The sequence below is a fragment of the Arachis ipaensis genome, chromosome B01 (assembly GCF_000816755.2).
Source record: "Arachis ipaensis cultivar K30076 chromosome B01, Araip1.1, whole genome shotgun sequence".
NCBI classification, from domain to species: Eukaryota; Viridiplantae; Streptophyta; class Magnoliopsida; order Fabales; family Fabaceae; genus Arachis; species Arachis ipaensis.
The window spans coordinates 758,748-769,285 of NC_029785.2; the positions used below are offsets into that span (position 1 = coordinate 758,748).

At 33.6% G+C, this 10,538-nt stretch overlaps 2 protein-coding genes across 3 annotated transcripts in view; both read left to right on the forward strand.

The window, feature by feature from the left end:
• On the forward strand, positions 2,176 to 5,763 carry LOC107628218 (cytochrome c1-2, heme protein, mitochondrial; the record flags this gene model as incomplete). Its single annotated transcript, XM_016331015.2, is given in 7 exon segments — positions 2,176 to 2,232; positions 3,758 to 3,972; positions 4,118 to 4,397; positions 4,485 to 4,556; positions 4,980 to 5,096; positions 5,211 to 5,276; positions 5,360 to 5,763. Coding segments are annotated over 7 exon segments (924 nt in total). The 3' UTR covers positions 5,477 to 5,763.
• Positions 8,106 to 10,538, forward strand: part of LOC107628107 (choline/ethanolaminephosphotransferase 1) — a 5,947-nt gene continuing 3,514 nt past the window's right edge. Inside the window, exons 1-8 of one of the 2 annotated variants that reach the window (XM_021111822.1) lie at positions 8,106 to 8,251; positions 8,705 to 8,898; positions 9,388 to 9,397; positions 9,497 to 9,547; positions 9,823 to 9,900; positions 10,158 to 10,233; positions 10,321 to 10,343; positions 10,427 to 10,527. In XM_021111822.1, the coding sequence (XP_020967481.1) occupies positions 8,762 to 8,898; positions 9,388 to 9,397; positions 9,497 to 9,547; positions 9,823 to 9,900; positions 10,158 to 10,233; positions 10,321 to 10,343; positions 10,427 to 10,527 (476 nt within the window). In that variant the 5' untranslated portion in view covers positions 8,106 to 8,251; positions 8,705 to 8,761. Of the gene's footprint in view, positions 8,252 to 8,704; positions 8,899 to 9,387; positions 9,398 to 9,496; positions 9,548 to 9,822; positions 9,906 to 10,157; positions 10,234 to 10,320; positions 10,344 to 10,426; positions 10,528 to 10,538 lie in introns of those variants that run through there. The other variant, XM_021111838.1, reaches the window with a different exon arrangement.

Below are 10,538 nucleotides of genomic sequence, written 5' to 3' on the forward strand. Positions count from 1 at the left end.
TTTAAACTTCAAGCACACATATAATATATTTTAAAGAATAATTTTCACAAAAAAAATTAAAAATTTTCAAAACTAACGTTCACTTAAAAAATTGGGTAAAGTACTAAATTGGTTCCCTACGTTTAGACGTAATCTTATTTTGGTTTTTAAGGTTTAAAATATTCTATTTAAATCCAAAAAAATTTCATTTAACTTCAATGTAGTCTTACCGTAAAGTCAAAGTTAAATAATTAACAGAATGTCCTATATGACAGCAATACAAGAATAAGGTCAATAATCTGAAGAACAAGTACAAGCTCTAGAGGCACAAAATCGATTGTGAATGCATCAATATATTTATTTATCATTTTTTTTATAATTTAAATAAAATATTTTCTATAGAACTAAGGAGAATGATAAATAAATATATTGATGCATCACAGTTGATTTTGTGCCTCTGGAACTTATACTTTGTTCTCCAGATTATCGACCTTGTTCTTGTACTGCTGTCATGTAGGACATTCTATTAATTATTTAACTTTGATCTCATGGTTATATTCAATCTAAATGAAACTTTTTTGATTCAAATATGACACTTTAAACCTTAATGACCAAAATAGGATTATACCCAAACGTAGGGACCAATTTAATATTTTACTCTAATTTTTTTTTTATTATTATTGCGATAACTTGAATTTGAGGAACTAAGACATCTACCAAATGAATATGTTAAAGACTAATTCGTCTATATGCACAAAACGAGATTCGAATTCTCAATACGAGTTAACACGTAACTTAAATTGATTATCAATATTTGTTTTTGGTCGTGGGTTGCAAAGATTTATTTTTATTTGTTCACTTGTGTCACCAAAAAATGCTATGGGCTTTTGGCCCATTACTCAATTAGGAATGGAGTCTTCCCTGTAGGCCCAATTCTCTAACCCTAATTTCATACTTGCGCCATTATTGATCTCTCCCAATAGCCCGTAAAATCAAAGCCCAAAAGCCCAAAGCCCAGAGCCAGCAACACTCGTGGCTGCCACAATACAAGCGTTCGTGTCCCAAATCTCTTCTCTCGTCTCTCGTCTCTGCCATTAGTACCTTAGATTTTTCTTCTTCTTCTTCTTCTTCTTCTTCTTCGTTGGATCTATAGAATATCCTCAGTTCCCAATCGAGTTTCGCTTCGTGAGTTTCTATTTTCGTTCTTCTCTCTCTTTGTGTCTTTTTTTTCCTCCATTTTCTTCCGTGAGCTATGTTCAGCTATCACTGTGACTCGGATCTCTGACTCACTTTTGAATTCTGTGTTTCCTCAATTTTACGCTCGCTGTATTTATTTATGTATTTATCTATTTGCATCCGCAACCATTGTAACATGTTCATTTTTTATTTATATTGTTTTTTACCATTTTGGTGCATAATAAAGCTTCGTTCTTTACATGTTATGTTTGTTATTAGGAGATTATTGTATCTGTTCCCATTGAAATCCCCGTGCAATTTTATTTATTTGCAATATGCTGTTGTTTTGTCTAAGGCTGCTGCATTGTTGTGATTATGCAATGCCACACTTTGCCCTTAATTTTTAGGTATCTGTGGTAGTAGCAGTAGTAGACTGAAATTGCATCATTTTATACACATGAATGAATTAAATTCATATGTTATATAATCATTCCATGTGTTCTCTTCTCAAGTTAGTTGGAAAGAGGAAATTTGGAAGTTAGTGTTTTGAATTTGGCAATCCTCCCTTTAAACAGGAAGAGAAGGGTTTGCTATTTTATTAAAAAAAAAAAAAAACTTGATGGAATTTATATACTTTTCAAAAATTAATAGAGGCCCTAATGGCAATCTCAATGTGATTTGAATGCTAATTGCAAAACAGCAGTGATTACCTCTTGGCGTCTTGATGATTCAGGAAACATATGTTACACTCAGAATTAGATTAGATACCTATTTAATGTTTAAAGTGATTCTTTGCCATAATCATCTCACCACAATCCACACTATATGTTCTGCTTAGTTTCTTGTGATCGTTTTCATATTAGAGGTTAAATGTCATAGTTCTTAGTTACATTGTTGCATACCTAGTGATGCTGCCTTTATGACTTTTCCTAATGCTCATTTTATAGAACTTTATCACCCGTACTTGTTTGGATGTAGTATCTTAAAAGTTTTTATGAATGATTTTCAGTGTGAACTGAGATGGCTGGAGGTGTAATTCAGCAGTTATTGAGAAGGAAACTCCAATCTCATTCTCCTGTAAGCATTCTCCTTGCTCTTGAAAGTTTTATTCTACTATTTACTTTTCTAGTCGTTGCTTCAAATAAAAGTTGAGGGCTGAGAAGATGGGAAAATTAACTTCTTTTTGTTAATAGGGGAATGGAATATAGCTGCTGCTTCTTTTCTTTGCCCCTTTTTTGGTGGAGACGAGGGTGTTTAGAGCTTATCTTTACTTAGATTTCCCCTTTTAGCAATGTTTTCTTTTGAAGCCATACAACATCACTTATTACAAATTTCTCATTTGTGCAATAATTTTGTTTAGCTCATCAAACTTAGTAATTCCAGTACTGTTAAGTTAATGTGAAAATAATGTTGAATAGAAACCAATACCATATCATTAATCTAATAAATTGAAGCTCTTGGATTCGAAAGCTTATGCCTACAATTGTAGTTTATAATTTACTTCTCATAGGTTTGGACTTCCCCCTTTGCAAGGAACTTGCACTTGAGCCTTTTACACACAGAATTTGTTCTGGTCTTGCTTCATCACACACATCCTTTCAGTTTGAATATGTGTTCTATTTCTGTTTATATACTACCTATATACACATGAAACTTCTCATGGGACCTCATCATGGGGATTTCTTCAATGAAGTTCAGTGGAAATATTTTTGTTTTCTTTTTTTACACCTTATCACAAGCTGGGTGGGTAAAATGGAGAAGTGCTTTGATTGTTATTTGTGATAGAAAAGTATCACACAACTATAGTTCATAGGACATGTGATGTTATATAGGATTGAGTGTTGAGAGATGAAAAGAGAAGAAGGAAACAAGGATAATAAGTGAATGTTGCTTTGGATGTATGGGTAAACCAGACAAGATAGAGCCAGAAATAAGTACACTAGAGAGAAAGTTAGAGGAGCAGCTATGGCTACGGGAATGAATATAGTAGAATCTTGTCTAGGTGGTCTATTGTGTGTGAGGAGCAGCTATGGCTACAGTAACACACTGACATCTTTTGATTACATAGCTGACCACACCCAGTGAATCAACCTTTGATCATGGTGGTTGTTCTTGCTTACCATCCAATCAAGTGACTTGACCTAAAATGACATAATTCTCTAGTTAATTTTTTATTGTCTTCATGTCTTAAGCTTTATGTATCAAAAGGTTTAAATCTCCATCTGCATCACTTGATGTAGCTGCAACTTCTAACTCGCATTAACTGCCTCAGTTGTGTCATATTGCAAATTGCGGACTAGTTTGGACATTAACCCATTACTCTGGAACAGCATTACAATTTCTATAACACTTTAGAATCTCACTTCTCACGACAATTTCATAGTTTGATTCATTATTTGTAATTTTTACAATTTTGAGTACATATGAAAGCTATTTTCCATTTGAAGTTTTCAGTTGTTGTTTGACATACGATTTAAGCTGTTTTTGCAGACTAGTATGTGCTCTTGCACATGATATTTTCTTTATGATTCTATGAAAATTTGCCTACTATGGAATAAGTTGATTGTATCTTTTGCTGATAGCTACTTGATACTTATTGCAGAATGGTTCTCTTATGTCTTCCATTATGACAAAGAAAGATTATGCTGGCTCTACTGGCAGCAGCTCATTTAGAGCTCTTGCGTTGATTGGAGCTAGTGTCACTGGGTTTTTGGGTTTTGCAACAACAGCATCAGCTGATGAAGCTGAGCATGGCCTTGCATGCCCAAACTATCCATGGCCTCATGCTGGCATTCTCAGTTCATATGATCATGCATCGTGAGTTTTGCCCATTCTTTCCGTATATGTGGATCTTGATAATTCTCTATGCCACCATCATGTATTTGTATCAAATTTCACCTGAATGCTATATAACTATGAATCTAACTCGGGCTTTACTACATTCAAATAATTTGTTGAACAGGATTCGTCGTGGTCATCAAGTCTATACACAAGTTTGTGCTTCCTGCCATTCTATGTCTTTGATATCATACCGTGATTTGGTTGGTGTTGCTTATACAGAAGATGAAGTAAAGGCCATGGCAGCTGAGATTGAGGTGGTTGACGGTCCTAATGATGAGGGTGAAATGTTCACTCGCCCCGGTAAACTCAGTGATCGCTTTCCTCAGCCATATGCAAATGAAGCAGCTGCTAGGTTTGCTAATGGAGGAGCCTATCCTCCAGATCTAAGTCTTATTACCAAAGTAAAGTCTATTATTATCTGCTAGGAATGTGAAGAGATTTTCTATTGTAATGTGATCTTTAATTATTCTTGCACGTTGTATTTACAGGCTCGTCACAATGGTCAGAATTATGTGTTTGCCCTTCTAACTGGTTATCGTGATCCCCCTGCTGGTGTTTCGGTAAAGTTCTCTCTAAAGACTTGTTGAGAGTTAATACACTTTAACTTACGCATTATGAAGAAGTTATATAGATTCAACTATCTATTGCGTAGTTCAGGCCTAAAACAAACTTTTATAAAATCTGTTGTGGCTTGGAATCTGTGCAAGGAAAGGCAACAACAGCGCAACAATTTTTGTGTCCCTTTTTTGTGCACGAATGACTATAGTATCTGTGCATGATAGACTGGGGTTTGTTGTAGGTTCTTTGACATTTTCCATGATTTTCTTTTCGTATCAATTTACAACTAAGCCTGATGTTTGCCATTTTTACAACTCATGAAATGTTTCTTTTACTTTGCGACTCAAGTTGTTGTCAGTTATGAAGTGTAAAATGTATTTAACCATAGGTAAACTCATTTACTATTGTTTTCTTGAATAACGTAGATTAGAGAGGGTCTGCACTATAACCCTTATTTCCCTGGCGGTGCCATTGCCATGCCTAAAATGCTTAACGATGGTGCTGTTGAATATGAGGATGGTACTCCCGCCACTGAATCTCAGGTATTCTGTGTGTTTAGTATTCCTTTCGGTCAATCTCATCAAGGGAATGTGTATTACATATGAACTACGGGAGAATGGAGGTAATTTTCTTGCTGGTGTTGTGTTTTGCTGCAGATGGGGAAAGATGTTGTGTCATTCTTATCTTGGGCTGCCGAACCGGAGATGGAAGAGAGAAAACTGGTATGTTTCTTATAATATTTTGCTGTTTCCAAAATCAAAGCAGAAAATATCTTAATTTCTAACAAGACTGCTACTATGTGCAGATGGGATTTAAGTGGATATTTGTTCTAACATTGGCGTTGCTTCAAGCTGGCTACTACCGTCGCCTTAGGTGGTCTGTTCTAAAGTCTCGCAAGCTGGTTCTTGATGTTGTCAATTAACCGCCTTCAGGTTTCTTTTTTCAGTTATAAGGAAACAATATTATCATTGGCAGTAATTTTGTCGAATGATTAGTTGCCTTATCTTTGTCAAATTCGTTAATGGAGCTAACTGGAAACGTGTTCAATTTTTGGTTTGAGATGGAAATAAAGCTGTTCCATATAGGAGATTCAGTACTTTACATATTTCCCATGTCTGACCTGTGTATTGTTAGATTCTCCTGGAATCTTGTAATAATATCTTTATTCAGTTTCGTGCTTTTATGGCAAATAACCCCCCGGTTGTGTTTTGCGCCGGCTTAGTCGCAAACTCATCCGACATTACCCGGTTTCGAGTTGCGAAATTTCTCTGAAAACAATGATATTTTGCCATTATCATCATTCAGTTCATGGCATTGAGGCTGAAAAGGCCATTGTGCTTAGCTACATTGAAGGTGTGAACTAAGGCCATGTTTGGGAGGATTGAAATCATTTGTGGCATGTAATGCACTGGTTTACAAAACCTTAGAGATAGTAAAGGGAATATGAAAGAAAAATAGTAATAGGCCATGGTGCATGCTTTTTTTTTTTTTTTTACCAAAGATAGGAGACTCGAACCAGCAACCTCTTAATTGAGTATGGAGAGACTATGCCATTTGAGCTATTACTCATTGGCCATGGTGCATGTTAAATTTCAAACTTTGATGCAAGAAAATTGGAGCATAAATCATTGTTGAGAAGCATGAACCAAATGTAACAGGTTTTTGGCTTTTTAGCTAATATCTACAATTATCCAACAAATTAACTTTTGAGGTATTAGTGACTTTTTAAATTTTGTCCATTAAGTTTCATTTTTCTTATTGAAGAAATAAAATAAATACATGTAAAGACGCCATTAAGGTTAAGGCCGACTAATACGTTTGGAAACGACTTATTTGGTTGAATTTTAAACAATCGAAGTCACACAACGGCATCTACTTAGAAATTAATTTTTTTTTTTTTTTTTTACCAAAGATAGGAGACTCGAACCAGCAACCTCTTAATTGAGTATGGAGAGACTATGCCATTTGAGCTATTACTCATTGGCCATGGTGCATGTTAAATTTCAAACTTTGATGCAAGAAAATTGGAGCATAAATCATTGTTGAGAAGCATGAACCAAATGTAACAGGTTTTTGGCTTTTTAGCTAATATCTACAATTATCCAACAAATTAACTTTTGAGGTATTAGTGACTTTTTAAATTTTGTCCATTAAGTTTCATTTTTCTTATTGAAGAAATAAAATAAATACATGTAAAGACGCCATTAAGGTTAAGGCCGACTAATACGTTTGGAAACGACTTATTTGGTTGAATTTTAAACAATCGAAGTCACACAACGGCATCTACTTAGAAATTAAAATTTGTACATCGTTGACAAGTTAAGAGTGGAAAAAATGATTGCATATTATTTTATTTTCAAGTTGTAGAAACTAATTGCGTTGTAAGTGTTTAACTAAAAGTTTTGTTCGGTAACCAACTTGGGTTGGTTTAGTGGTCAACTCGCTAGTTGGTTTAGTGGTCAACTCGCTAGTCTGTTTAAGCAGATATTAGGTTCGAATCTCGTCTCGTATATGTAGCAATTTATTAGCCTGAAAAATACCGTAGAAAATGTTTTGTTCGGTATATTGAATTGCTTCTCCAAAGAAACATGTATATTTATTTTCTCTTGAAACAAAAATTACTCTCCAAGACTCCAACTAGCCAGCAGGTTAAGTTGTATTTTTAAAATATTAATATATTTATTATCTACTATTTCTACTATCTTGTTTATAAAATGTTCTTTGTTTTATATATTTATTGTTTGTTATAATTTGAAGAATTTGAACTTAAAATCTCATTATTGTGAGATATTTATTATTTTAATTAATCACAAATTTATTAATTACGATACATATTTAATAAATAAATAATTTTTACGTGTCTATTAATACACAAATATTTAAAACTTCATTTTCTTTTAGTATTGTTAAGTGTAGATAAAAAAAACTATGTTGATATAGTTTTCTTAACAATGTTGATGTATATTTTTTTTGAGTTAGAATAACTATATAACATGGATCAAATGTAATATAATATTTTATACAAACATTCAATCATATATTATTATATTAACAAAAATATTTGATTTAACTATTTACAAATAATATAAACATCTAACTTAAATGACAATATAAAATACATAATAATTAAACTCAAAACATTTTTCATGAAGTTAAAAAAAGAATAAAAGGAAATTGTAATACATTAAAGGGGCACCAAACAAGTAAATGTGTCTTAAAATAAAAAACCTACCTTCATCCAAAAATAAATAAATAAAGAGAAAATGAGAAATAGGTCTCTGACTTTTTGTTCTATGGATATTTTTGTCCTTGACCATTGAAAAATACTTTTAAGTCCCTGACCTTCACAAAATTTGGACGGATTAGTCCCTCCATTCAAATGCTTCCGTTAGGGACTGATCTATCCAAATGCCTCCGTCAGGAATTGATCCGTCCAAATTTTATGAAAGTCAGGGACTTAAAAGTATTTTTCAATGGTCGAAAATGTCCGCGGGACAAAAAGTGAAGAACCTATTTATACCTTTCTCATAAATAAAATTAAAAGAAAAATAAAAATTCTTTCTCCATATGAGAAGAGAGAGAGAAGTACCAAACATAGCAGCGAATTCACGCTTTTCAAATCTTCCGCTATTCCTCTCATTCCTGTCTCTCTTTCTCTTTCTCGCTCTTTGGGATCAACGAATCCTGTTTTTGTAGGGTGAGTTTTCAGCACCATTCCTCGATCCTATTCTTTTTCGCTAATTTCTCATTTCCGATGATTCGGTATTTCTCCATTGAACATTCCAATGACTACGAAAATTTGAATGTGTGAATTCTGGTAACTGTGTGTTTGAATGTTCAATTTATGAATTTTTTTTATTCGTTCTTTTAATCTGTGTGTTCCTCCATTATCACTTTTTCAGTGTATTTTTGGTAAATAAAAGTCTGCCTTTTTTGGTTAACTTTAGATCCATTACAAAAGATTCCTCTTTTAAACAGTATAAATTCATTACAAAACATTCTGGCTTTGTCTGAAAACACATCAAGTAGGTTTTGTTGAGTGTGAAATTCAATGTTATTCGTCATTTTGATAATTGAGTATCCAGCAAAAATTACTATATTTAACTTGATCATGTTTGTTCCTTTTTTTTGTTCCTTCCCAATAAAGCAGGTTGTGCTGAGGCCTAGCCGGTAATCGAAGCCGAATTCTGGAGTTTAATCCTTGAAAATGGGTTATATTGGTGCTCATGGTGTAGCAGCTCTGCATAGATACAAATATAGTGGTGTAGACCATTCATATGTAGCCAAATATGTATTGCAGCCTTTTTGGACTCGCTTTGTTACAGTTTTCCCCCTATGGATGCCGTGAGTAATTTCGGTTTTTGAACTAAGGTTCTTTCATTGGTTCTTGTTGTAAATATGAATGCTTGGTTTCATTGCATTTGCCTGTTTTTTCTTAGAAGCTAAACTGTTAAATATTGAGAATTGAAATGAGATATTCCCAGTTTATTTGTTATGTGACAATTCATGACCAAAGTTGCATGATCGGAATCATCAATAGTTTTAAACTGTAATCTGAATTTTGTATGCCATAGTGCTGTAGCTTGTTAATAGACAATAGCACACTTATGTTGATTATAAGTAGATATACATGTTATGTGCTCTGTCTATAACTTTGCCACTCTTTCTTGAGGGCGAAATGCTTTCATCTCCTAATTTATACATTCGTTTGATATATTTTTTTTCTTCTATATTTTCGCTATTGAATTCTGAGTTATTCTATTTCTAACTTGTACCTGGTTCTTCTGTTTACTCCCATCACTTGGCATTGTGGTATTCGTTCATCTTTTGCAGTCCAAACATGGTATACCTTTGCTTCCTCTCTTATTGACGTGTATACTTTACTGTTGCTATCGCACGCGATATCCTTGACACTGATATTCCATGAATTGTTTGGTTGCAGATTACTCTTATGGGATTTATGTTCTTAATGCTCTCTGCATTCATCGGCTATGTGAGTGGACTTTCAATTAATTAAACATTGTACTTAATGCTGAAGTTACAGTACTGCTTATCTTATTTCCAAACACTTTATTTTGATTCTCATTTTACTAGATTAGATGGCACAATGAAACTTTAATTAGTAATGCCCTGGTATTTAAGTGTTTTGACGACTTCTGATTAACTTCATGTGTTGCTGTTTACTTCTTTTGTTTAATTGTTCATTACCTAGCCGAATCTTAGGACATATTCTAATTCAATTTTCGCTTCTGTATATTTTCTATTCAGATGTACTCACCTCAATTGGACACAGCTCCACCAAGATGGGTTCATTTTGCCCATGGCCTACTGTTGTTTTTATACCAGGTCTAGTTAAGTTCTTTCATTGCAAGCATAAATTGCTCCCTTCTTTTGGCTTTTTGAATCCTGTTTATTTAGCTTGTTGAGTAGATCTCATTTCGTGCATCGTACTCTTTTTCCCCTTTTTTTGTATTTTTAATTTTTTGGTCACAAAATTCGTGCAATTCCTGATCAATGTACTAATATTATTTGATACTTAGAATCTTATTTTTCCTATAGGTAATTAACTTTCTTTATTTCTTTAAAATTGATGTGTATGCTAGACATTTGATGCTGTTGATGGGAAGCAAGCTAGACGGACAAGTTCTTCCAGTCCATTGGGGGAGCTGTTTGATCATGGTAATTTACTTGTGTCATGTTCATTTTATCATTTCTCTAATTAACTCCTGTTTAAGACTAACAAAAATATTTAAAACTCTTCTGCAGGATGTGATGCACTTGCTTGTACTGTAAGTTTCTTCACTTTGGCTGTTATATCTAACCTCTAAAATGGAACGAACAAATATGAAAATCTATGAGAACTGTATTTCAGTTTGAATCAATTGCTTTTGGGAGCACGTCCATGTGTGGGAGAGACGCTTTTTGGTTCTGGTTTTTATCTGCTGTTCCGTTTTATGGTGCAACTTGGGAGCAGTAAGTTATTA